This window comes from Adiantum capillus-veneris, chromosome 15, assembly GCF_014529385.1.
Source record: "Adiantum capillus-veneris isolate H3 chromosome 15, ASM1452938v2, whole genome shotgun sequence".
NCBI classification, from domain to species: domain Eukaryota; kingdom Viridiplantae; phylum Streptophyta; class Polypodiopsida; order Polypodiales; family Pteridaceae; genus Adiantum; species Adiantum capillus-veneris.
Genome location: NC_140945.1, coordinates 20,877,972 through 20,905,029, shown reverse-complemented (window position 1 = coordinate 20,905,029; position 27,058 = coordinate 20,877,972). Strand labels below are relative to the sequence as shown.

General features: G+C 43.3%; 2 protein-coding genes across 6 annotated transcripts; both read left to right on the top strand.

The window, feature by feature from the left end:
• Nucleotides 1–3,296: 3,296 nt before the first annotated feature.
• On the top strand, nucleotides 3,297–25,840 carry LOC147440371 (DNA-directed RNA polymerases II, IV and V subunit 12-like). Of its 5 annotated transcripts, none has more exons than XM_086530129.1 (4): nucleotides 3,297–3,422; nucleotides 4,604–4,693; nucleotides 24,503–24,595; nucleotides 25,703–25,840. In XM_086530129.1, exons 2-4 carry the CDS (start codon nucleotides 4,639–4,641, stop codon nucleotides 25,831–25,833), a joined length of 279 nt encoding a protein of 92 aa, XP_086386255.1. In that variant the 5' UTR covers nucleotides 3,297–3,422; nucleotides 4,604–4,638; the 3' UTR covers nucleotides 25,834–25,840. The 5 variants fall into 5 exon arrangements, with proteins under 5 accessions (XP_086386255.1, XP_086386259.1, XP_086386256.1 ...); XM_086530133.1 differs by lacking the exon at nucleotides 25,703–25,840 and adding an exon at nucleotides 24,698–25,065 and having other exon boundaries at nucleotides 3,313–3,422; XM_086530130.1 differs by having other exon boundaries at nucleotides 3,328–3,481.
• Nucleotides 24,976–26,572, top strand: LOC147440370 (uncharacterized). The gene is made up of 4 exons (XM_086530134.1): nucleotides 24,976–25,009; nucleotides 25,109–25,148; nucleotides 25,220–25,245; nucleotides 25,812–26,572. The coding sequence occupies exons 1-4, from the start codon at nucleotides 24,976–24,978 to the stop codon at nucleotides 26,006–26,008; spliced, it is 297 nt and encodes a 98-aa protein (XP_086386260.1). The 3' UTR covers nucleotides 26,009–26,572.
• Nucleotides 26,573–27,058: the final 486 nt, after the last annotated feature.

Below are 27,058 nucleotides of genomic sequence, written 5' to 3'. Positions count from 1 at the left end.
CTTGTGGATAGTTCCTTTGTCAAGTACTTTGAACCTTGGCTCCAAACCTTACCACATACCTATGTCCCTCTTCGTCATCCTGCCCTATTGCCCATCCAATTCTTGTCGGACTCGTACCCACTGTCACTATTACTGGCTTTCCACACTCATAGTTTACCTTTCTTAAAGTTGGTGCTCGTTGTAGCAAATCCTTTAGCTTTCTTATAGCCCTTGCTTGTGCGTCTCCCCAATGAAACCTTTGGCTTTTCCTTAACAACTGATACAAAGGATCTGCTACATGTGCATAATGTGGAATCCATATAACATAAAACACACATGCACCAAGAAATCTGCGAACTTCACTCACAGATATGCATACCTCCTTCATCTTTTGAATTGCATCAATTTTTGCTAGACAAGGTCATCTCCCATTGGGGCCACACATGTGCCCAACAATCAACACCTCCTTCACTCCAAACGCAGACTTTAGTCCTCAAAGGGTAAGGTTCACCTCTTCCAGTCTGGATAGGATCTTGTCACAATCATCTATGTGTTGTGCCACAAAGTTGCGGCACCTCTTGGAATCCAAAGCTTCATCTTTATTACTTTCTTCACATCCTTTGATAGAAACATCATCAAGAAAGGATATAGTTACTTGGGGAATAAAGTCACGTAAGACCCTATTCATACCATTCATCATATGTGCAACCGAATTTGTTGCTCCCTGTGGTAAGGTACACATCCTCACCAAACCCAAAGGTGTCCTCATGGTAGTCAAATCCCTGCTTTCCATTGCTAGTTGGAATTGATCATACCCTGAGTACAAATCTCCCATAGAATATATTGGCCTTCCTACAAATACTTCTACAAACTCGTCCACAATTGGCCCTGTACCCATATTCCTGATTGTGACTTTGTTGACCGGCTACATATCTTGGATGAAGCGCAAAGCTCCATTCTTCTTTGGTACTGTGAACCACCTGTTTGAGTATGGAGCACATAAAGGCTCCAAAATACCCATCTTGATCTTCTCATTTAGCAACTCAATTAACTTTGGTAAGTGAGCTTTTGGAACTGGTATTGGCTGTAAGTTCCAAGGTACATGAGGGATGGTAAAGATCACTATAGGAGCAATAATGGTAGGATCTACACATCCTATCTCATGTGGCTCAAATGCAAATGCTTTTCCATGTTTAGAGAGCATCTCTTCAAAACATTCCCTTTCAACCTGTGTCAAGGAGTCCTCATTCCCAATCTTCAATTGCTTTAGAGACTCCTTTGTAAACCTGTGTCTAATCCCTTTTGGATCTCTGAGACTAGGTTGCAAAGAAGCCTATTCTAGCTTTTCCTTGCAGTCCTTTGGTAAAGGAAGTGCCACTGGTTTTACCTTCTTTGCCACAGTCTTGTACTTGGTGTCCACCTTTACTTCATGTTCTTGCTTCCTATCCTCCTGTTCCTTTTGAAATGCCTCCACCACATTGTACCTTTCAAGTGAGCACACTTTCACTATTTCATTTTGGTCATGTGAAGGATAATCTACTATAGACTGTAGATCCTGTAATGTGTCCACAAAAGAAAACTCCTCAAACACACATGTTATGTTTTCATGTTTCCTAGCAGACCATGTTCTTTCCACTCCTTTTGTAGACTATGTACATGTTTGCGGGAACCTCGACTCAAGTTCTCACATTTTAGAAAAGAGACATATCCATATTCTGTTAGGCTTGCAAAACCTGTACAAAAATCCTCCTTATGTGAGAACCTTTCCCTTTTTGTACCATCGTAATCCCGCTCTACAATGGTACCTGGCCAAAACCTATTCTCTCGATGATGATCATAAAACTCTTTACTCAATCTGGGCAATGGGCGCTCTCGGAGACTGTCACGATTTATTTCATGATTCACATAGACAGTGAGAAATTGAACAACACGTTTTCCATCTTTACTTCTTATCCTCGCATAAGCAGAACCATCATCCATTACCTTTGTTTCCATTCTAACCCCTACAATGTAGGGTTGTCCAAGGATGAGATCATAAGAAGATGTGTCGTGTACAAAGAAATTATGCTCTTCTTTTACATCTCCAATAGTTACTTTCACACTTGGACAAGCTGCATATAACTCACCTGATGAATTATTTGCTACCTTAACCATCCATCCATGATCTGTGTCCATTGGTAATTTGCACTTGTTGAATAAGCTCTTTGACATTATGTTTATTTCTAAGCCATGGTCAATTAAGGCAACAAATGGCTCTTCAAGATCACCCACCTTGACCATTGTCTCTGTCGTAGCTCTTGCCCAATGATTCCCGGAAAAGTGACTTCTTGAAATGGCTTCGTACTCCTCATCTCCATTTGAAAATTGTACTTGCTTTGTTCTTCCAAAAGAATGGTAGCACCTTACAACATCCTCATCATGCTCTCTGTCTTCCACCTGTATTACTTGTGTCTTTAAGCTTTCTCCTTCATATTGCGGCCGAATGGTGTCAACAAGAGTTTTCCTCTTTCTCTTGATGATATCAATGATCTCCTCGTGAAACTCGCGCTTGGCTATGCCAAGGATCTCTCCCAAGGTAAACTCTATTTTGCTATTCAAAATTCTTTCTTCTAGAACTTTCTTTAAGTCTGTAGCAGCCTCAATATCAGACTGTAACTTATAAGTTGGAGTTTTAGGCTTACCTTTTGATGACTCCTTTTTCCTCCCAGTTGTACTTTCTTCCATAGTCACTTCAGGTAGGGGTGCTTCCTGTGTTGGAGGCGCTCGAGGAGGTATTGTATCGCTTCTTCTAGTAATTCTTTTTTATGGTCCTTCGCCACTACTCTCTCGCCTGCACTTTTCTTCCACAAAAACTTTGTTGTTTTGACATTTTGCAATATAGTCATGCACTGACAAGGAGTCCACAAGGTCATTCCATCCTGTTTCTAGACGAATACAGTCACGTGCTTCATGTAGGACTTCTCTTGTAAGCTTTCCTTTCCTTGCTAGCTTCATAGCACTTGGCCACAACTTACCATTTTCTTCAAAACTTACCATTTACCGCATGTCTGCAAGTCGACGTCGAAGGATGGACTGTGTGTGTGTGTGTGTGTGTCGTGCGCACACATGCTTCAGCCTGCACGGCATATCCTCCTTCGATTGTTGCTAAGAGACGTCGCTCGACAAGCTGCGAGCCTCCTCGTGATGTCACTTCAAAATGCCACGTCAATGGCACTATGTACTATATAATATCTAACGCTACCTTTTGTGTGTTGGTAGGCCACACAAAAGGTAGCGTTAGATCCTCCCATAAGAGTCGGCATATATGAGGAGGTAATTACTAATATCTATCCAAATTTCAAATATGAGGCGTTACGAGGGATAAGAATCGGCTAGCGTTAAGAGGGATAAGAGTCGGCAAGTGAGTCAAAGTCGTCCGCGGCGCGCGCTCGTTTCTCTTCAAGGTGCGCGCGCGCGCACACACACACACACAGAAGAAGAAGAGGAAGAGAGTTTTAACGTCGTAGGAATCTATCCCAAGAGACCTTAAAGATCTAGCCGAGAGAGAGAGAGAGAGAGAGAGAGATTCGTTGCTTTGCATCAATCAAAGTATAAACTCTACCAGTCTGTGGGTTTTTATCCTTTTTGAATGCATACATAGAGGGAAAGTTGTTGCTTTGCAAGCTGGGCTGTTACGCTGCTTTGCCCATGTTTTTCCAGTGTGACTTTGCATAGAAGTTCTCGTATTTTTGGAGACAAAGACAACAAGTGCTCTTTTCAACTTATGGTGTGGGAATCTGAATCAAATTTATGGACTTTGAAGTATCTCAAAGCTGAGTGCCTGTGAAGGAATTGTGGAGATTTTCTCCATAAAGGGGGACATCTGGTTAAAATTCTTTGTTTATGATTGTGTACAAAAGCCGAACTTAAGGAGCCAACATGATTTGTTGGCATAAATCATCGCATTGAGCTTCTTCAGCAAATGTTGATCAAGATTTGACAGGCTATTATCTAAGAATAGATGGTTGCCCATAAAGTTGTGAAAGATTTGATTGTTTGATAGTTTTTAACTTGTGAGTTGTAATCATAGGTAAGAATAGCCAGCAGCAAGAAAACCATAATTACTCAGGATCAGACGAATGAATGATTAATTAGTGATGACAAGGGCCTTGTATTTGATGCGGTTGTTGTTAAGAAGAGGTTCCACCACTCAACTTGCAACGAGACTGCATTTTGCTATTGGCACCAACATGGTGAACCTATCTTGTGCTCATTATTTCTGGTCAACGGAGGAGGTTTGCAACCATAAAAAGTTGACGTACAAATTGCTACAAGTTATTTTTCCTCCTCATTCAGGTGTTGTTGCATGAAATTGAAGAAGAGATCAAACGTTTTTTCTTCTTTAGCTGTCTGCTAAAGAAGAGAATAATCTATGATTAAGAGGATGGGCTTGGACAAAAAGAAGGTTTTGACATTTCAATAGGATAGCTCATTTTATGAGGAGTGCTGCATTATTGCATAGAGTGATAGTGTTCAGGTTTAGTTTGTCGACATTGTGGTTAGGTTACCTTGTTCCGTGTCATTTGAAATGTTACATCTCCCTGTGTGTGCTTTTGAATGCTATTTCCTTGTTCATGATGTGCAGGTTTTTGTACCGTTGTTTAATCCAAGTACGAATCTATGGATGGAGGAATGGCTCAACCTCCTCCTGAACCAGTCTCATACTTGTGTGGAGGTGAGGATGCAATTTGTTCAAGTGTTTTCTTTCTTCAATCGAAAGTCGAGATCGTGTATGCTATCTGCTTCATTTCATTGTAGAAGTTAAAAGAATGATAAGAAGCATAGGATGTCTAACAGTCGTATCATCTACAGTTTTTGGCACATTAAAGGCCTTCGGCAGTAAGGTTTCAACATTAAATGCTGGATATGAGATCAATTGCAATCAGTACTTTTTTGCCGTTCCATTCAGCCGATTAGTTCAAAAAAAAAAAAAAACAATTTTTGGTGACTTGTCTCATCACCATGTTCTGCTCATGTATCAGATCTGTTTAGTCACGAAAATTTAATAGAGTTCATAGCCCACCCTCCCTCAAAAATGAATCAAGAAAAAGAGCGTGTGCTGGTTGTTATATGCACAAAGAGTATGTCTGGAGAGAGGAGAAACAAGCTAGTGAGTGGTATCGTGTGTATTACATCGTTGAAACTAGTCGTTACTGCTTAGAATAGTTCTTTTCAGTATCATAAGATTAATCACCATACTTTCATGCTCGTATGGTATTTGGCATGTAATATGCGGATGGTATCATCAACCATATTTGCTTGGTTTATTGAAATTGACTTTTATTTAACAATTGTAAATGGCCAATGGCATATTGCAATCTTGTCTGGAAATTGTTACTAAGTTTTTGAGCTAGCAAAATGCTAACTGCTTTCAAAAGTGACACTCAAAGTCTTGCGCCAACAAACCATGTCAGCAGGCCGAGATTTGTAGCACAAATCAAGATGCGTTTTGCGGGTGGCTGCGGCCAAATTTTGGTCCCCCTTACAATTGCCAGCAAACTCTTTGGATGAGGTAGGATCATGCCATGTGATCGAGTTGTGACAAATACACCTCCCACCTTCCCCCCTATTCCCTCTTCCAAAAAGGTAATTGGCCAATTCTTGAGCACACTTATGCATAATGCCAATGACCATCACCACTAGATAGTATATTCACTAGCATATATCACACTGCCATCTACACAAAATCTAGTTCGACAATCAGATTCTATCTATTTTAAAATACCTAGTTTGACAACCTTACGCGTGTTTTTCGCCTGCTACAAGCTTTCAACTTCTCTCAGGCGTGGGAGGTGGATGTTGTGAAGGGTGCGTTGCAGCAAAAGTTGAGGATTATAAGTCACATCTATACGATACTCAGATGCAACTTTGTGAAGGGTGCGTTGCAGCAAAAGTTGAGGATTCAAGTCACATCTACATGGCATGCAATGTGTGTAGAAGATTTCTAAAGAGTATCAACAAAGGTATCCAAACAAGTCGAGGCAACATCAAACAAGGCTCAAACAGGCTCAAGCAAGATCAGACAAGTTCAAACAATACCCTAAGAGTATTCTCAAACAAAGCCGCAAACAAGTGGTTCTCAAATGTGGCTCTTCTCATTCTACAAGAGCGGATCTCCATCTCCCATGCATGAAATGCTTGTAACTTAATCTTCCTCCATATGGCTATATGTTGTCAGCAAACAAATAACAAGAGCATCCAAAACCATTGATTACATACATGCTGAAATTTTTTGCAGAACGCCTCATTTACTGCTGAAAACCCTAATTTTCCATAGAGCTATATAGAGGATCAACTTTAATTTTTGTAGCATATCCGTAAACTCATTTGTTGGAGAGATTTTTAGAGGTTTTTGAACCATAGAAAAGCGTCATACGATTTTTACGCTTTTTAGACCTCCTCCTCCTTCCTTTCTATTGTTGTTTTCTTTAGAAAGACCTAGAGACCTGGCAAAGGCAAGAAGGCGAAGAAGAGCCGATTCCATGGAAGATCTCGGACGTATTTTGACGGTTCAGACGAGGATTTTTCTTCCTCGGATAGTTCGGATTCTGATAAAGAAGAAGCTAACTCCTTGATCAAAAGAGCCGAGAGGAGAAGCTAACTCCTTGATCAAAAGAGCCTAAAGGAGAAGCTAACTCCTTAACAAAGAGAGCAAACTGATTGTCCCTCGGAAATTTTTGAGCTAACTTGAGTTATTTTGGAGATATGTTGTATTGCGGACGAATACTCTCTTTCAAGAAGGGGAGATGTCACAAACTGCTGACGTGTCAAAGCTCTGAAGAATGGAGCCAACTTACAGATGCCGGCCGAGGGGCCTAAACCCTAAGAAGAACTAATAACAGAAGAAGAAGTCCTACCTTATGGGGACCCCGTCCGATGGGGTCCGAAGTGACATAAAGGATTAGAATAAAGTTGGACCCTCACACAGACACACAACGTGGAACTGATGACGTGGCAGATTTTTGGAAATTACGCTGACAGTGCTGGCGTGGCAAGCTGTACAGATTTCCGCGTTTTGCACTGATTGTTGACGTGGCAGTTGTACAGAATTTCTGGATTTAGGTTGGCAGCTTTTTGGCATTGCTTTTGGACCATAAGCTTTTGAGTTTGAAGGCTTTTCATGTAAACTGTTTTTCATAGGCCAAGGGCCTTTAAATATGTGCTAAGGGCTCATTCTCTGGCATGCTTCCTGGAGAAGGTGCAGAGTTTGGAGTACCATCTTGCAATGTGTTGATGTAATATAAAGAAATACCAAAGGGGCGCCAAGGTTTGGGGCCAATACTCTCTGGGGTGGAATTCCGCCACTCCGTGTCGTGTGTCGTCTCTCTCTTTCAGTTCAGTTGTTATTGAAGTGCTAAAAGTCTGTTCAATCGGTTCTTTCTATTGGCACGTGCTGCCCGTCTTGTGACAGATCCTCCATAGCAATATCTTTCTGTGATACCACTGTAACAGGCTTGGACACTCCAACCGAGAAATCAATAGCAACACACAAATAGAAACTTCAAAATCACTAAGCTTTTATAATATATATATATATATATATATATATATATATATAGATAGATAGATAGATAGATAGATAGCTAGAGAGAGAGAGAGAGAGAGAGAGAGAGAGAGAGAGAGAGAGAGAGAGAGAGAGAGAGAGAGAGAGAGAGAGAGAGAGAGAGAGAGAGAGAGAGAGAGAGAGAGAGTCGGCACTGCCTGGCGTAAATCCGTGCCCAGAGGTATTGGCCCCAAAGTTTGGCGCCCCTTTTGGTATTTCTTTATCATTAATGATTACAAAGTACAACTCTCGAGGGACCTCTGCTCTCAAACTCTTGCTCTCCAGAGTGAGGCCCCAAGGGCTCTTATAAATAGTACATCGGATGCCCAAAAGCAGAGCCCCAAAAGCAATTAGTTCAAAAACACTTTCACCCAAAAGCTCTGGTCCCCAAAAGCTATTGTTGGAGATTTCCAAAAGCAGCCAGCGTAATTTGCGAAAATCCATACAGCCTGCCATGTGGCACTTGCATCGCAAATCGTGGAAATTCCGCATGGCCTTACCGTGTCAGCATATCAGTGCATTTTACGAAAATCCCTTTCAGGGTTTAAGCTTCTGTCTTTTAGGGTTTTGGGTCCCACGAACGGTGCTTCATAAGTTCTTCAAGTTAGTCCATTCAGTTTCTTTGCCAGTTGGTCATGCCACTCATCACTTTGTGACGGGCCTAAATGACTTTGAACTGAGTCTAGACACCCTTTTACTCCTTGGATTCTAGTGCCGATTGGCCTAACCATCTTGTGGCAACTTGCCCTTCGCAACTGCGAGTCGCAATTGTGAGTGAAATCGGCTGTCGGCCGTTTCACACTGGCCACGCAATGTCCGACCATTTGTGACTTCAAAAAGAGGGTCCCAAAAATTAAAGAAAAATCAAGGGAAAGAAACTAGCAACTAAGGTTAGTGGTTGCCACAACCTCGTGACACAGTGGGAGAGGTATCTGCCTTTGGTGGAGTTTGCCTACAACAACATAGTACATACTTCTATGGGGAAGTTGCCATTTGAGATTATCGAGCGTCCTAAGGAGGTTCCACCTATTCAAGCACCAAGGATAAGATTTTTGAAGCAGATTTGTACGTTCAGGATTTGGACATTGCTTTTGCTAAGGTGCGCGAGGCTCTCGAGAAGTCTCGAGCACGACATAGGAAGGCAACAAACAAGCATCAACGTACCTTGTAGTTGAAGGAAGATGATTGGGTTCTTTTACGATTTGAGAAGGCACGCCTACAAAAACAAAAGGGTAAGGAGCGACTTTTCCCAAAGTTTGAGAATGCGATACTTTGGCCCTTTCTCGATTTAGGAGAAGATAAATGATGTATCCTTGAGAGTGAAGTTACCGAATACTTGGAAGATTCACAATGCATTTCATGTGAGTCTATTGAGACCTTTCATAGGTGAGGTGCTAGTGGACAAGGAGCTAGAGTAGAAACGCGAGGTGGAGGAGACACAAGAGATTCTCATTCCAGAATAGATCCTGGTCCACAAGGAAAGGAAATTGAAAGGTAAGCTAATACGCCGGTATTTAGTTAAGTTTAAGAACTACCCCGGCATTGTGAAATGGATAGAGGGGGAGGACCTAGCAGATACTTCTCGGATTTTAGAGATTTACCTTGAGGCTTTTGGTCTAGCTTCGACAATTTCAAAAGTTACCAATAATTAGCAGGTTGAGTCTGGTGCGGTGCGAACTGCACAAGAGGGGAGTTACTTTGATTCTTTGTCACATATTACCTAGATGGATTAACGTCACTGATTTCTTTTGTGATTTCAGGGATATGACAAGCTGACAGTATTCTGCTGTATGACTTTATGAAAAGAAGTACTTTGAAATGGGAATTCCTAAAATGAATTCTGTTATATGTACTCTCTCATGTGTGTAGTGCTTGATTGCATGTTTGAAAGATGAAATGACTACATCATTTCGGTCTTGTTCACCTCAGGAGTGATCCGATCCCTTTTTGGGGAAATGACGTAATTCTCCCCAAGCGAAGCCGGATGAGCTACAAGAGCGCCCAAGTGCCATCCCTCCTCGGGGGGGATTTACTTCACGTAAAAGGAGCTGGGAGGTGCAAAAGGGAGACACCACCAACCTCAGCGGATGCCACCTGTGAGCCGACGCCCTTCTAAGCGGGTATGGCATTTCCTAGGTGAAAATCGTCGGGTTTCAAAGGCAGTTTAGTGAGGTCAGCGATAAGTTACCTGGAGGAGGCAACTCCAAAGGGAAGACCGAAGCAAGTCTCGCAGTACCTGGGCCTCTGAACAGAGGTACTTGGTCGCTGTCACGCCCAAATCAAGTTGGCAAAATGGGTCTCTCAAGGGATTAGTCATGGCCCTAAGAGTGTAGATAATTCTGGCCTCTCGTAGTCCAGAGGAAACTAGTGACAAAAGCGTCTGCCTTCGGTTTCTGGGTGCATAGTCCAGGTCGTTCTTCTTGTATACTTTTTTGGTGTATGAGGGGAGCGACCGGGCATGCCCTACCCGACTCCGAAAACAAAACAAAACGATATGACAGTAAGAAAATTTAGTGAATCAAGATATCCGTTAGAGATTAGCGCGGTCTGGATGTGATTGCTAAATACGTTACAATGATCCTGATTCTCATCTAAGATCTCGACGAGGATAGTGATGTGAATGCGGTGTGAATGTTCAATGAGTATTGTATATGTGTCGTCTAGTGAGTCGGTACTTAAGAGTCGGTGTCTATTGAGCTAGTTTTTGTCCAATGTCTGTTTTTGTAGGCATAATCGAGGGCGATCACAATTCTTTCAAGAGGGGGCTATGTCAAAAAGTGATGATGTGGCATGACCTAAAGATGAACTCCGGATAGAGAGGGATCAAATCCCTTGTGAAAGATGCAGAAGAAGTTTTACCAACTTTCAAATGTTGCCAAGTGGCCCAACTTTAAAAGTTTAATTCCGAGCAACTTATCGGACTGTTTATGATGGGGCCTAAGGAACACAGGCTTAAAAATTTGCATAGAAGGCTGATGACGTGACAGTTGTACGAATGCTCGCGTGTTACGCTGTTGACGTGGTAGGCCATACGGATTTTCGCAAATTGCGTTGGCAGCTCCTAGCGCTAGCTTTTGGGCCCAAATGCTTTTAGACTTGAAGCTTTTCATTTGTACTCCTTTTGGAAGGCCTAGGGGCTATAAATTGAGTTCCAGGGCCTCAGTCTCAGGCAGATTAGCTTGGGAGTACTGTTGAGACGAGGACCCTTGGACATTGTAGTTTGTGAAGCATTAATAATAAGGTAATACCGAAAGGGCCGCCAATCTTTGGGGCTAGTCTCTCAGGGCGCAAAACTATGACGTGCTATGTTGTCTCTCTCCCAGTTTTGTTCAGTTCTTTTAGTTTGCTCAAGTGTGTTGTGGTAGATTCTCGACTTGGAGTGTCCAAGTCTATTATATTAGCTTTGTCAGACATACATGTCGCTCAAAAAATTCGAAAAATTATGATTCTTATTGTGCGGTTATATGCATTGACCTCGTTCTCTAACTTTTTTTGTCTCTACCCTGACCCCATTCTTCGATTTTGTTTTAGGACCCATGTTTCTATGGTATCGTTGGAGCTCTGAGAGCGACACTTTTGACAGGAAAATTAACTCAAGGTCCACATTGGAGAATTCTTCTTGACACTCGACTCAAGCAACAATTTTTACAAGTGTATTATGGTTATCCAATATACTCTTTTACAAATACAACTCGATGCCAACAACGTGTTGCGTTAGGTTTGTCTGCTGCAACAATCCTGCCTCCTTAAGGATACCAAAATGTGGATTGTGGAAGAGCTTACCTTCTAGTCTCTCACAACTCAGAAACAAAGCAGAAGAACTCAAGAAGGTGACGGAGGCTCGTGCAAAGGGTTAGTGGGCGATCTATGGCGGCAGACAGGTCATGATCCAGGAGTCTTGGACTCCTAGCTCTCTGAGTGCCGCACCTGACCTCCCTATCCCTGATTTTGGCCATTGCAAGGCTTGATCATCGATTTGGCTTGTAGCCAGCAACAGGGCTGAATGTTTGTGAGTGTTGAATGCATTGATATGCTTGTTGATTTTGTAGAAATCACTTGAGAAGCTGCAAGAGGTTTTGTTGCTTCTGAAGCTAAGGTGCTCGACATGTGTAGGGTGTTATGGAGAAGGGAAGTTAGCAGAGCATGCAGGGTGATCCATAGCCTAGCAAAGGATGTAGAGGAGGAGGAAGGCTACTGGCGCCTAGCATCATTCAGGGCATGTAGGGCAGGTGGATACTCGGATGGCTCATGCAAGCTAACAAGAGTGCATGCATGGCAGGTAGCAGTCCATGCAAATCAATTGGAGTCCATGCAAGTCATCTGGAGTCCATGCATGGTTTATGCAAGGCAATTGGAGTGCATGCATGGAAGGTTGCATTTCAAGGATAGGAAGTACCAGCCACCCTAGTGAGGACTAGTTCAAACTTCAAGCATAGTAAGAAGCAGGCAAACCTAGTGAAGGGAGTTCAAGCATATCAAAAAACAGGCGACCCTAGTGAAAGGTAGTTCAAGCATGGTAGGTGCATGGTAGCCCCAAAAGCTGCCATTTTCAGCCAAGGCGCCCCCACACACACATGGGGAACCAGCCACTTGTCCGAAACAGCCCATTATTAGAGGCTCAAACGAATGACGGAAGTGCACACGTTTGGCACTTGGACTATCACAAATTGGTGACGTGGCACAACCCCAAGGGGGTTAGAGAATTAAAGCCTAACATTGGACGACTCGGCCAAAGGATTAACCCTAAAAACGAGCTGACGTGGCATATGTATTGTGTATGGACTCAATCTGGAAATCACGAATCAGTTTGTTGACGTGTCAATTGTACGGAATCTCTGCAAATTACGAAACAGCCCAATGGGCGCTAGCTTTTACTTTCAAATGCTTTTGGGAACCAAGCTTTTCATGTGAGATGCTTTAAGGCCAAGGGCCTGTAGGTGGGACACTCACTCTCGCATTCCAGTTCCAAGAAGCAGAGCAGGCCCCCAACCTTGCACCTTGTGGAAGCAATATAAAAGAAATACCGAAAGAGGTGCCAAGGGTTTGGGGCAATTGCACTCTAGAAGTGGAATTCCGCCACTCCGTGTCTCTTGCATGGATTCTATCTATCACAAATTGCCGACATGCCAACTATTGAAGACAAAGGGGGTTAGGACTCCTTGGTCTTAACCCTAGCCAACCGAAAGGTCATCGGAGGGGCCTAAACCCTAGTAGAAGAAGATTTTATTAACTTGTTGAAGCTGACTGCGGACAAAGTGGGTTAGGATTAAAATCCTAACCCAACCAACTTGACTTCAGTGGCCAAGGGCCTAAAACCTAAAATAGATCAGAGAGACACTCACACCCTAAAATTGTGTAAAACCAGCTGACGTGGCATGCTGTACGCAATTATCCCCGTTTTGTGGAGGTTGATGTTGATGTGGCAGTGTTGTATGGACAGCCCATAGGGCGCTTGTTTTTGGATCAACAACTTTTAGAAGAAGTGCTTTTTATTTGAGATCCTTTTGGTTGGCCAAGTGTAACGTTCACCGGAAGTGACTGATGGTGAATGCTTAGGATAAGTGCTCAATGCTGTTGCTAAATAGACTATTTTCTTATTTTCTCGAGTAATTTCTTTTTATTGAAATTAGGATATTTAGAGATGTGCACTTGAACCGTAAGGTTAGGAACTGTAGATCTATTGGAATTATTAAAAGCCATCAGGAACGGAAAACTTTGATGCGTCATATGATGGGTGACATTAAGCATCGCGAAGGGGTTTTACCGTTAGTTTTGTGGGAGAGACCGGGAAACGAATATTCCTGATGCGTCACGTGATGGAGTGACGGGAGCATCGGAAAGGGAATATCTCGTGGGTCTGGCAGAAAAACCCGAACTGGAAAGAGGAATACGCGTAAAGACGCAAGCACAAGAATAAAGATGGGTTTAGAGAAGCTTTTCTTAAAAAGCGGAATATTTTAACGAGTTTTCCGGGAAGAGCAGACGCTTTTCCGCAAGGAATCTATGTTTGCATTGCATTCGTGCATGTGGTTGCATCCAAGGACGCCTGGGAAATGTTGTGCAAGGCATTGTTTTTAACTTATAAGGTTTTATTGAGTTTTTGAGCAGGTTCAGACCAATTTTAAAAATATGCCGGCCACCCACTTAATAAGTGGGCAGCCACTTAGAAAATAAAGCAACAAAACCAGCCAGCGAATTCTCTCTCCCTATTTCGGGTGAAGCAGCGCAGCTATTCGTGCCGTGGCCAAGGAGCTATAAAAGCACCACATGCCCTCATTGAAAAGGAGGTTACCAACGTCAGCAAGAGAAGACTCTACCGCAAGAGATCGCGAGACTACGAAGCACGGAAGTCGCTTTTCCCGTGCAAGAGCGACAGGTATCTATTATGGATTCGCCATACAAATTGTTGTCGCGTGTTTGTGTGTGTGTGTTTGCAGGTACTTCATCGCGAAGGAGAAGCGAGAAGGCTTCGACTCTACGCTTGGGAATTCCGGGAACGGAATTCGGAAATTGTCTGCGGAGTCTCGACTCCGAGTACAGACGGAAAAAGGATTGAGAGCTCGTCTCTCGGATTTCCCTTACGAGAAGGAACGACCATTGAGTCAGAGATTTAGAACGGAGGGGTTTTCTCCGGTTCTTGTGCTTGTAAAAAGATTCTCCCTAATAAAGGATTCTCTTTAAGGGGGGGGACCAGCCCATCTTCTGGTCCCAAATACTGTGTCGAACTTCTCCCTCAACTTTGTTTAGTTGAAAGATTATTTATTTCATCTTGTTGATTATTCGTGTGCGCTCCCGTTTGTGACAAATGCGCACTCAAGGTTCTACCCTGTGTAACCACCGTTGTCAGCACCTCCCTCACTGCCATATGGATATAATGGTTGGAGTCCGTAGGCCTACCCCCACTATCCATATCCTGGCTTTGCTTCTGCATCAATGTAAGGACCACGGAGACCATGGGAGACTACAACCAAAGGCTCCTTGACGTGTACATGCTTGTGTCTTTCTTCAAGTTGGAGGACTAGTGCGAACATTTTATCGTTGGTGGATTGCCATCACCTGCTAAACAAGTTGCTACTATGCAAGAGCTTATGGACCATGTTGCGGTCGGTTACAAGCTTATGAAAGGAAGTTTGGATTTGAAGATCGATCGACAAATACCCACAACGTATAAATTCTCGGGATTCTCATGACAACTCGACTCCATTGGCAAAACCTCATTTGACACAACATCAGCGAGAAACTTTACAACAAGAAGGAAGGTGCTTTGAAAGTTTCCAAATGGGATACAATTATTATAACTATCCTGCGTCATCACTTTGTGACATTCCCCCCTCTTGAAAGAATTGTAATCGCCCTCGATTACGCCTGCAAAACAGCCAATGGACAGAAACTTTCTTCTGTAGACACTGCACTGCCTCTATGTACCCATGCACTGTCACAAACTGCTGATGTGTCAAAGCCTTGAAGAATGGAGCCAACTTGGAGATCTTGGCCGAGGGGCCTAAACCCTAAGAAGAACAAGTAACAAAAGAAGTTTTGGGGACCCCGTCCGATGGGGTCCTAGTGACATAAAAGAAATCAAAATAAAGCAAGACCCACACAAAGACTTGCGCAGTTGATGACGTGGCAGCTGTACGGAAAATTCAAAAATTGCGTTGATATGGTGACGTGGCAGATTGTATGGATTTCCACGTTTTGCGATGGCAGTTGTACGGAATTCCGTGATTTACGTTGACAGCTTTTTGGCATTGCTTTTGGACCATAAGCTTTTGAGTTTGAAGGCTTTTCATGTAAGCTGCTTTTCATAGGCCAAGGGCCTTTAAATATGTGCTGAGGGCTCATTCTCTGGCATACTTCTTGGAGAAGGTGTAGAGTCTACAGTATCGGCTTGTACTGTGTTGATGCAATATAAAGAAATACCGAAAGGGGCGCCAAGGTTTGGAGCCAATACTCTCTGGGGTGGAATTCCGCCACTCCGTGTCACGTGTCGTCTCTCTCTCTCTCTCTCTCTCTCTCTCTCTCTCTCTCAGTTCAGTTGTTATTGAAGTGGCTAAAGTCTGTTCAGTCTGTTCTTTTCTATTGGCAAATGGTGCCCATCTTGTGACAGTGGTATCAGAGCATCAATCGTGTGCTTTTCTGAAAGCATACCGGTCCCACAAAAGAGCAGACAGAGCAAACCAGAGACTTATGGAATTTAATTGAGGTATCTTCGGCCTCCAACCTCGGACTTATTAGCCACTCCCACTCTTATTCCCTTACTTCATCGCGCACCGGGCGCGCTCCTGTCTTCACCGCTCATGTCTTACATGGCATAAGCCAAAAAGATCACTTGCAAAAGAAGGATCCAAGATTTGTTTCGAGCTGCTTTTTTTCTCAGAAGCAGTGCCATGCAGATGTTAATGTCTATAGCTACCAAGCCGCACACTCCAAGGACTTGGCAAGCTTTCAAGAAAATTCTTGCCCGAAGTTATATGGTTTCTAACATCTTCCTTCGGAGTGCAACTTCTGGTAGAGTGGGGTATCCTGAAATGCCTGCCATAGAAACCCTAGCAGATTATAACTTGAAATTTCTCGGCATCTCTCAGTAGGTGTCTCTTTTCGAGTTGATAACCTTGGAGGTCCGGTGTGACTGCTATGTCTTGGGACTACCATCACCGCCACAGAAACACTGTCTGTCCAAGAGCCGATGGACCATGTTGTGCTCGGCTACGACCTTATGGAATGAACCTAACCCTAATTTTTGGTGCAGGTTGCAAGATAGAAAATCAGTCGACTTTTCGAGCTCTCGACTGATGTTGAGATTGCTTTTCAAGTTTGAAATCTGTTTGAGAACTTGTTTGGTGATTCTATTTGAAATTTGTTTGGTATTTGTTTTGAACCTGTTTTGGTGCTGATATGAAATGTTTGACTATAGTTCTAGTACTGGTTTCATTGATTGGTGATTTTACTCCCGGCTGGAGAAGTGAGAAATATTGTTTCGGTATTTTTTGAACCTCGGAACGATGTAGGCCGATGCTTGGGGAGCGTTTCGTTGTATGTTTGAAAACCTCGGAACGACGCAGGTGGGGAGCGTTCCTTTGTATGCTAGAAAACCTCTGAACGATGAAGGCCGATGCCTAGGGAGCGTTTGGTTGTATGCTTGAACCTCCAAGCGACGCAGACTGCGGTCTAGGGAGCGTTTGGTTGTTCAGTCCTCGTCCTTTGAGCTCATGGCCCGGACCTTTTTAGGTTATTTGCGGGTGGAGTGACGAGGTAGTCGTTGAGTAGCTTCACACAACAAACCATTTGTCTCGAGGGAGTGGTCAACGGTGCCGTTTGTTGTGTCTTTTAACATGCATATGTGAGCTTTTGTGTTGCATTGTGATATGCCAACCACTGAATATTCCTAATTTTAGTGCATCAAGCCACCCATGGAAGATCAGTGCGGTCTGGGGTGATGGCTAATTTTACTACGCCGGAATATCTAGAGTTCCGATCTGGATGAAAGGAGAAGCCAACTCCTTGATCGAAAGAGCCAAAATGAGAAGCCAAACTCCTTGATCAAAAGAGCCAAACCGAGAAGCTAACTCCATAACAAAATGAGCAAACTGATTGTCCCTCCGAATGTCCCTCAGAAATTTTTGAGCTAACTTGAGTTGTTTTGTAGATATGCTGTAATCGTGGACGATTACTCTCTTTCAAGAAGGGAGATGTCACAAACTGCTGACGTGTCAAAGCCTTGAAGAATGGAGCCAACTTGGAGATCCTGGCCGAAGGGCTTAAACCCTAAGAAGAACAAGTAACAGAAGAAGTCCTACCAACTTATGGGGACCTCGTCCGATGGGATCCCAGTGACATAATAGACATTCAAATAAGCAGGACCCACACAAAGACTAGCACAATTGATGACGTGGCAGCTTTACGGAAAATCCGGATATTGCGTTGACATGATGACGTGGCAGACTGTATGGATTTCCGCGTTTTGCGATGGCGGTTGTACGGAATTCCGTGATTTACGCTGACAACTTTTTGGCATTGCTTTTGGACCAGAAGCTTTTGAGTTTGAAGGCTTTTCATGTAAACTGCTTTTCATAGGCCAAGGGCCTTTAAATATGTGCTAAGGGCTCATTCTCTGGCATGCTTCTTGGAGAAGGTGCAGAGTCTGCAGTACCGGCTTGTACTGTGTTGATGCAATATAAAGAAATACCGAAAGGGGGGCCAATGTTTGGGGCCAATACTCTCTGGGGTGGAATTCTGCCACTCCTTGTTGCGTGTCGTCTCTCTCTCTCTCTCTCTCTCTCTCTCTCAGTTCAGTTGTTATTGAAGTGCTAAAAGTCTGTTCAGTCTGTTCTTTGCTACTGGCACGTGGTGCCCGTCTTGTGACATGCACCAGACTCCACCAATCAAGCACTTCTACAAAGACATCGGTCATTAATCATTTACATTTCTGTTGAGGGGTTCAAATACAAATCATGATCATTGTAACCTATTTAGCAATCACATCCGGAGCGCGCTGATCCTTCACGGAGGTCTTGATTTACTAAATCTTGTTACTATCAGATTTATACCTTTCTTTTCACATTTCAATCAAGCAAACCATGCCCATGACTATCCCGCAAGACAATACATCCACATAGCATGCAGTTCATAAATCACACGCTTAGTTCACATTGAACATCGCGTTTCAATCTTTCAATCTAGCCATCTCATTGAGTCCACAACTCTTGATGCACCTAGATCACTGTGCAACCATCTCATCCGTCCGGAACTCTTGATGTACTCACAATTCAATTATCTCATCCAGATAGACATCTTGATGCACTAGAATCTCATTCAGTTCACATTCAATTCTCATCTGCTTAGCCATGGCCCATCACATCCAGATCTCGCTGATCTCTAACTGATGTTTAGATGCACGAAGTTCAAATCATTCACCAAACAAAATGTTGCAAACATTCATCTTTCTCTACATGTCTCCAACAATACACACATGAAAGAGCACATGTCTTTAGTTCAATCAAGGAAATTTTTAATTCAATGTACATATATTCATAAAGTCATTCCACAACATACTGTCAGCGTGTCAGTATCCCTAAAATGTCAAGGAGAAATTAGTGACTTTATTCAATCTAGGCAATCTATGATAGAGAGGAGAGGACTCCCCTCTTGTGCAATCCACCAGATTCAACCTGCTGATCGGTAGTTTTTGGCATAGACATTGCTAATTTTCCTAAAGCTTCAAGGTACAACTCTCTGCAGAGAATCGTTGATGTTCTCCTCCTCCGTCCACTTTGCATCGAGGGCCAAAAAGTACCCTTGACCAAATTATCCGGTGGACCTACCTTACCTTTTTGTTCTTTTCTTGTGCCTTGTGACCTATTGGTAACCCCATTGGCCTCCCTTGTCCACTAGCACCCTCAATCTGTGGAATTTTCTAATGAACCATCAGTAGATTTCGTTGCTTTGTCAAAACGCTCGGATGCATTATCTTTTGATTCCCTTGCTTCTTTGGAATTCCCGGATGAACTTTCATCCGGTTCCCTTGGTTTGTGGGAATGCTCGGATGCACTATCATTCGATTTCCTTGCTTCTCCAGAATCCTCTGATGAGCTTTCATCTCCCTTGGTTCATCGGAACCCTCAGATGCACTATCATATGATCCCCTTACTTCTTCGGAATCCTCTGATGATTTCATCTAATTTTCTTGGTTCTTTCTCTTCACTGGAAGACTCTTACCTTGCTGAGGTGGACACTGACTTGTCCATAGGATATGTCAAATAGTCCACATGCGTACCAAAACCTTGCTTGGCATGCCCCATAAGTCTTTGAATAGAGCAAGACTTCTGTTGCAGACAATACCGTCGAATCTCTTTTGGCAATCCACAACAAAATCGCTCAATTTGGTCCTTCAAAGTGACCCTTCGGAATGAGGCCACTGGCAAATAGGTATCCTAAAACCTCTAGTAGTAGTCATCCAACGTATCTTTCTTGGTCATTCTCAAATGATTTTAAGCCGTGATGACATCTTTTTCATATTCTTCTGTTATCCAAGGCAGAAGTAAAAATTCTCTTGAATTTTACCCACTTCTTAGGTGCTTCTCTGCGTAACAACAGAGTAAAACACCATGTCTATGCATTTCCTTTTAAGATGCCGCCCTTCGCGCCTTGGAGACTGAAGCGTCCCCGAGTAACGACCTCAAGGGCTCGATGGGTGTCCTGGTAGCCTATCCTTGAACTCGTGGATCGTCTTGTTCTTTTTCTCACTGTGAGAAAAGGACGAGCTCTCCTCCTTTGAACCGCTAGATGGCCGTACTGCCATGCCTGCTACACTTTTTCAAAAATCTGTTTTTCTTGCTTTTTAGCCTTTTTCTCTTCTTCTTCTGTCTTTTCTCGTCCTCTCTGGAACTAGTGGACGATGAACTGTCGGAACTCTCTGAAGAAAAATTCGGGTCATCCTCGAAACGAACATGCTTCTTGGATCTACTTACCACCTTGAAAATCGACTTTTGGCCCAAATAACCGGGGAAATCTGTTGATTTCCTCTTCTTCTGGGAGTGCTTTAAGCCTTTCCTTAATGGGCTCTTCTTCTTTTCAAAAGCTTTGTCAAACTCTTCCTGCGAGTATAGTTTCCGCTTTTCTGCAGTCTGCTTTTCTTTCAGCTTACTTACCGTCTTGAGAGGAGAATTGACGGCCTCTCGCCATCTCAAGTGAATGTCATCAATTGAGATGGATTCTGACGGGGGACAGAAAAGTGGGGACAGGAAGCCCAAAAATGGGCGTCCACCCCTCCTCTCAGAGGGCGTTGATAATGCAAACTGCTTGGTCTGGCTTTCCTTTTTCTCAAAGGACCTTAGTGCAGAGTGCTACTTCAAGCTTTCCCTCATCCTGGAGGACTTTACCTGTTGACAAGATACCATCTAGTGGTGTGGTCCATGCTGTCTATTGGTAGCTTTTGCAGAATTTGGTAGCTTCTATAGTGTAGACCTCTGATTCTGGCTTTGTATGTTGTGGAGGATGCTTGTGTGGTGTAGACTGCCTAGTCTGACCTTCCTGGAGTGTGTGGATCAGCCGCTTGGCCATGTTGGATTGTGGCTTCTTCCTTTTTTCTTTAGAGGAGTGATTACAGGCACCATATATTCTTTTTGGTTTCTTTCGGGACACGACTTTTGCAAGTGTATTGGTACTCCTTTTACAACGGGTATGTGTAGTTTTGACACTCAGTTTGGAAGCCATATACAGTAGTTGTCTACTTGTGAAGACATCTTACTACGGAGATCTCTTGGCGGTTGTGATTCCCCAGACTGTTGCTATACTCGTGGAGTAATATCCTTTATTGGACATCGAGCAGAGATCTTCATTGTCAGCCTCACTTGTTTGGCTTCTGGCGGTTTGTTTCAGCATCGGGTGCTGAGAGGGGGTGTTGGAGTGTTTGACACTCTTGCTGCTTTACCTTTGTCTATGGCATTTGTGTATGGCTAGTGTGTCTCCAAGGCTGGCCACCCACTGCATGGCATTTAGGCTCTGTTTAGCCATAGCCCACATTTGCCCATTTGTTTTTTGGGTACCTGTTTTGTAAAGTTTATTGTGTCGTTTGCTATACCTCCACTTGTGGCCCCTATATAGGTAGGGGCACATGGGAGGTGTAGGTGAAAGTCATTTTTATCCGTCGCCTATTGGCTCTGTGTGGTTGCTGGTGGTTATGGGGGGCTAATCATCTCTCTCTCTCTCTCTCTCTCTCTCTCTCTCTCTCTCTTATAGACAGTCTCGGATTGCTTTCCGACGCCTTGTGCGATGGAAGAAGCGAGCTTACCTAGCTCAGATGGAGCGAGACTTGTATCAGATGTTGTTGAGTAGGGACTCAGGAGAGGCATGGCGACTCTTCCATGAACACTCCCCTCCCCCAGTGATTACTTCACTTGAGGTGTGGGGCCAATATGCGACATCATTATATACGGTTCCTGGACAGGAACCCCTTCCAGACCCTACCAAGCCCTGCCCAGCTACGAGCACTTTCTTTACACGTGAGATGGTACAAAGGGCCATCGACAGGATGAAGACCGGGAAGGCATATGATCATGACGGTCTAGTAGCGGAGCACTTTATACATGCCAGGGATATGCTGATGGAGGTTCTCACAGTGTTGTTCAATCGTGCCATGTGTGAGGGATTACTTGAGACTTGGAGGTTGTCTAATATTGTGCCCATCTTCAAGGCTGGTGTCCCTACAGATCCTGGGAACTACCGCACTATTATGGTTGGACACACATTGGCACGGTTGTATGCATCTATCCTGGAGCAACACTTGAGTAATTGGGCAGAGGGCGAGGGTGTACGAGCAAAGGGTCAAGCCGGCTTCAGGAGGGGTTTTTCCACTCTTGATCATATTCTGACACTCAGGGCCATCATTGAGGAGGGTAGAGCACATGGGAGACGGATCTTTTGTAGCTTTGTGGATTTTCGTAAAGCATTTGACATGGTACCAAGAGCTCGATAGATGCGCAGACTATAGGAGATGGGGGTGCCCATAGAGGTGATTTGGGGGATTATGGCTTTGTACAGATCAATGATGGGACATGTACGCACTCCGGAAGGGGTATCTGATTTAGTTCACTCTACTATTGGAGTGAAACAGAGCTGCCCATTGTCTCCTACTCTATTTGGTATGTATGTTGATGAGGTGTCTGGTTACATCGATAGAGAGGGTGATAGAGGTGCACGGCTGGCAGGGACGTGGATCCCATTGTTGCTATATGCTGATGATATTGTGCTGATATCTGACTCGCAAGAAGGTATGCAACGACAATTGGATGCACTACGCAGTTTTGCAGAGGATAGTGGATTGTGTGTAAACCTAGGTAAAACCAAGGTTATGGTGTTTAACACCACACCGTAATGGGTCAGGAGATCAATACCTACTTTCAAATATGGTCAGGAGATTGTGGAGTATACAGATGCATACACTTACCTGGGGGTAGTCTTTATTGGGCCGAGATTTTCCTTGAGAAGAGCAGCAGAGACTAGACTAACTAGAGCTGGTGCGGCTCTGGGAGGAATGGAGAGGATGTGTTCGCAGGTTCAGTTCCAGGAACCTAGGACAAAGTTATGGATGGCTCTTTGATACTTTGGTTGCCTCTACTATGTTATATGGGGTGCAGGTTTGGGGACCTTTTGTAGGCCAGGAGGGTTGGAGGCGTATGGAGAAGCCCCTGGTATCTATGATCTCTCGGCTGATTAGAGCCAAGGCTTCCGTACCGCATGATATCATTCGAGCGGAATTAGCTGCCCCCCCATGGAGATTGAGGCGCTTACTAGATCAGTCTCCTTTGTACACAATCTGTGGGATACTACCAGAGACAGATATGCCAGGGTGGCTCTAGAGTCCTCCAGACAATTAGCTCTTAATGGGGATACATCATGCTGGTATGCACAAATGGCATCATGGTTTCACCATGGACAGGTTACCTCCTTTTCAATACTCTCTACAGGCACCCTTGAGGTCTTTGACGCGGGTAGAGATTAATAGACTCATTCGTCAGGATTTGATCCAGCTGGACACGAGGAGGACATGGAGAGCCGATACAGGAGCTGGGCACAAAGATGGCTTTCTATAGAGAGCATTTTCTCCACCTCACGGGGGATGGCTTTGTGATTCGACCTAGCTATATGGACAGGCATCTTTCTCATGGTGTGCGATGTGCCATTGGCTAGATACGCACGTCCTCACATCAGCTCGAGATTGAGACTGGCAGATTCAAAGGGACACCAGCAGATAGCAGGATATGCCGCTTGTGCCATCTAGAGCCAGAGACAGAGATACATTACATATGTCATTGCACAGTGTACTATGAGATATGAGGCCGTTTTCATTGTCTATTCAGAGAAGGTTTTGGTCCTCTATCTAGGGTCATGAGTTATGAGGATCAGAGATGTCTTGGGCTATATATACTTGAGCTACACATGCATACAGAAACTTTACTGAGGAGAGCTGAAGAGGGACAACCCCAGAGACAGATCACAGATTTCTTTACACTAGATATTGTACACCCAGAAGAACAGTTAGAGGAGCAACCAACAGTGAAGAGGTCTACCCGCACTACTGGCATTCTCATAGACCGAGCATTGGAGCTAGGGAGATCTAGACGACCCCGATGGAGAAGAGGAGCTACACAGTTTCGAAGGAGGCTACAGCAAAGGATTCAAGCCATACTTTTTCGTCGTCCAGAGTGCAGATGAAGATGGATCTCTATGAAGATAGATCTCTACTTCCCTCCCAAATTGTCTACACATTGTACTGCTCAGTTCACACATTTCACGCCTTTCGCCTTTCACACCTATCCGCTTAGTTTAGGATTCCGCAGTATTTATATCTTGTTATCCCTAGTTTAAAATTTATTTTGTTAATCTGACTTGGTATCAGATACACCGCATTGTAACTTCCTGGTCTCATAGGTCATTTTGGCCTTTTGAAGACGTTAATATAACATTTCATTTCATTTCATTTCTCTCTCTCTCTCTCTCTCTCTCTCTCTCTCTCTCTCTCTCTCCCACACACACACACGCACACACACAGAGGAGTCACTTGTCTTAAGGCTTTGGAGACTCAAGGCTAGACCTAACGTAGGGTGCTAGTACAAAATATAGGCAGCTGGAAATTGATATAGGCGCCCAGTAACCAGCCAAATTTTCTAAAAAAGTATAAACTTCTTATGCTGGGCTAGTTTTACAATCAGTTGATATTGTGCTTTTTCTTTCTATCTTCTGTGGTGAGTATGCCTATCAACTACCTTATTTTTGTGCCTATGAGTTTGCACTGGGGTATCGAGGGCTCTTAAGCGCCATGTATCTTATCTTTGTGGTGAGGGTGACTCTCAAGTGTGACGAAATTGTCTTATTTCATCTTTCAGTAGCTGGTGGTCTTGATTTTTTAATTTGTTACTTAAAAGTTTTTCTTGCTGAATTCAGACTGTGGAGCTGATAATGCATTAAAACCCGGGGATGTGATACAGTGTCGAGAATGTGGATACCGTATTCTTTACAAAAAACGAACTCGACGGAGTATGTTTCATAAAGCTTTAGTTTGATGATTTGTCCATTATTGCAAGAAGTCTGTTTGTAGAAATGAATGCTCAAGCTACCTAGACGTTTATTTTCTTGCAGTTGTTCAATATGAGGCTCGGTAGCCTGTAGGTATTGGTACATGTACGTAATGTGGTTGCCGTCGTGCTTGTTGCTGCTACCTCCAAGTATTCGATACAAAGATATGTGTATCTCCACTACACAATCACAGCATTTTCAATGATCTCCGTTGGCTCCTAGGCACGATCATCCTCTACCTAGGTCCGCTTTCAAAACAAGTTGACAGTAGCATTGCTTAAAAACCCCTTTTTGCAACCGAGGAAAATCTCAAGGATGCATGCATAGACAAAAGCTATTCCATGTTTGGAAGCATGGCTATTACCAAATTTCAAGGTACCAGGCAGGAAGTCCCTGAATCTAATTATAGCTTTATTAATTCTTTAAGTTTAGTTTGAAGTTACTCTCCCATGCCCTTCTCTTTATCTTCTGTAGGTGGTGGTTTTCTATCTGCATCTGGTGAAGAAAGTGTTGTGTATGTCTCATTTATTTTCCAATTTAGTTGCTAGCATAGAAGACATTGAACCTGATGTTGAAACGTCTCAGAAGACAGAGATGGCAAAGTTATCTTGGTGAGTGAAGTAGAATCTCTATCCATTCGCTGATTGTTTTCTCGACTAGTGTCATATTTGGATTCATTTGGAAACCTAGCATTTGGAGTAGCATTGGGTTTGTCGACATCATAGGTCTTAGAGATCTCATGGAGGGATTAGAAGAGGAGATTTGTCCACGGCTCAATATCTCAATTGCTGTTACCATACAAGTTTGTTTCACCGACTGCAGTTTCCAAAAGTGTGGGGGTTATGAATTTGGTGTGTTGCTGGCTTGGGCTATGCCTATCTGCTTTGGGGCAGGGGAATGAAGGGGGCGGCTAGCAAGGCAAAAAAGTGGTGAGCTATTGTTATTTTAGTTACTGCAAAGAATTCATTGTTGTGAGTGGTAAGTTTTTTGGTGGTAATACTATGATTTTGGGGGCTAGCAAGGCAATACAGGTTTGGTGCAACAAGTAATGAGCTATAGTTAGTTTAGGTACTTCAAAGAATCCAGTGTTGAGCTTGTTATTGGGAAGCTCGTCGGTGGAATTTCTCCATATTTTCAATGGGAATTTTGCGGGGTTTGCTTCTCTTTTCTGGTGCAGAGCTTGCCATGGCATGTGGTGATCAAAATAGCTCACTGGAAGCTTCTGTTATGCTTGTGAGCACTGTTGTAACTTTCAGTTATTATATTAGAGATACCTTCTCGGCCCGGAAAGATGAAGAGGCTATTAAATTTGGCCTGCTATCTTGTATGAAACTGGCTCTAAAGCCAATTGTGAGTTACTTATGCTCCAAATGAAGTGGATCAGGACAACTTTTTGTGCTTTTATGCCCAGATATATTATAGATACCTTCTCGGCCCGGAAAGATGAAGAGGATATTAAATTTGGCCTGCTATCTTGTATGAAACTGGCTCTAAAGCCAATTGTGAGTTACTTATGCTCCAAATGAAGTGGATCAGGACAACTTTTTGTGCTTTTATGCCCAGATGCATGTAATGAATCTGTGGTGCTTGCAAAGGTGGTGGCAGTCAGATTTATGTATGGATATAGAAGTTGGACCTTTGTACAATGTTAATTGGGATTGGCACACTCACATCAAGACATAATCTATCTGGTGGACCCTACCGCCTGACGTGAATGACATAAAACTAAAACGATATAAAACTATCTACTACAATTTACCTCTATTGAGTTGTGGTCACTATCTCCAGAAAGTTATGACAATGTGTAAACATCTACATAAATCTTGTCCAAGGGTGGTCATGCAAAGCTTAGTTATTACTAAGGTGTTACTGGTGCAACTATGCCAAAATCGGCATAGTTACAGAGAAGGCCTAGGATAGTTGCCTGTAGGACCAATAACTGTTGCATTGGGTGACCATGCAAGAGGCACTAGTTATTTTAAAAAGTAAATGATTAACTATGCATCACGTTACCATTGCCTGAGGTGGTTTAATCATGTTTTGCTTTGTTAAAAAGGTAAGGCTAATTCCAAACCAGCTCGTAGTTTTGTGCCCATTTAGCCATTTTCATTGTGTTTATATGCTAGTTTCAATCAATATTTCTCAATTGTCAAGGTTAAAAAATCATACTAGACAACTTTGGGACAACATTTTGAAATTACCAATATATGGTTCGCAAAGTAAGGATAGCAAACTGGTCAACTTGTTGTGGATAGCGAAAGTTACCATACACGCAATTATTTCTTAGCAAAACGCAAAATACGTGAGAAACTTTATAAATTTAGTGTACTTTCTCCTTTTAAACAATATCTCTACTATTCCTTAAAAAATGTCGTTTAAGCGTCTTTATAAATCCCTAGACAAGCATCTTCATTTGGTTGGCTT

What these genes read in the sequence shown, in the direction of transcription:
- LOC147440371 (XM_086530129.1), top strand. Translation starts at nt 4,639, where the DNA reads ATGGATGGAGGAATGGCTCAACCTCCTCCTGAACCAGTCTCATACTTG. An exon ending in AGTCTCATACTTGTGTGGAG is followed by an intron (nt 4,694 to 24,502) that starts GTGAGGATGCAA and finishes TGCTGAATTCAG; the next exon opens with ACTGTGGAGCTGATAATGCA. An exon ending in CAAAAAACGAACTCGACGGA is followed by an intron (nt 24,596 to 25,702) that starts GTATGTTTCATA and finishes TAGTTAGTTTAG; the next exon opens with GTACTTCAAAGAATCCAGTG.
- LOC147440370 (XM_086530134.1), top strand. Translation starts at nt 24,976, where the DNA reads ATGTTTGGAAGCATGGCTATTACCAAATTTCAAG. An exon ending in GGCTATTACCAAATTTCAAG is followed by an intron (nt 25,010 to 25,108) that starts GTACCAGGCAGG and finishes TATCTTCTGTAG; the next exon opens with GTGGTGGTTTTCTATCTGCA. An exon ending in TCTGGTGAAGAAAGTGTTGT is followed by an intron (nt 25,149 to 25,219) that starts GTATGTCTCATT and finishes GAAACGTCTCAG; the next exon opens with AAGACAGAGATGGCAAAGTT.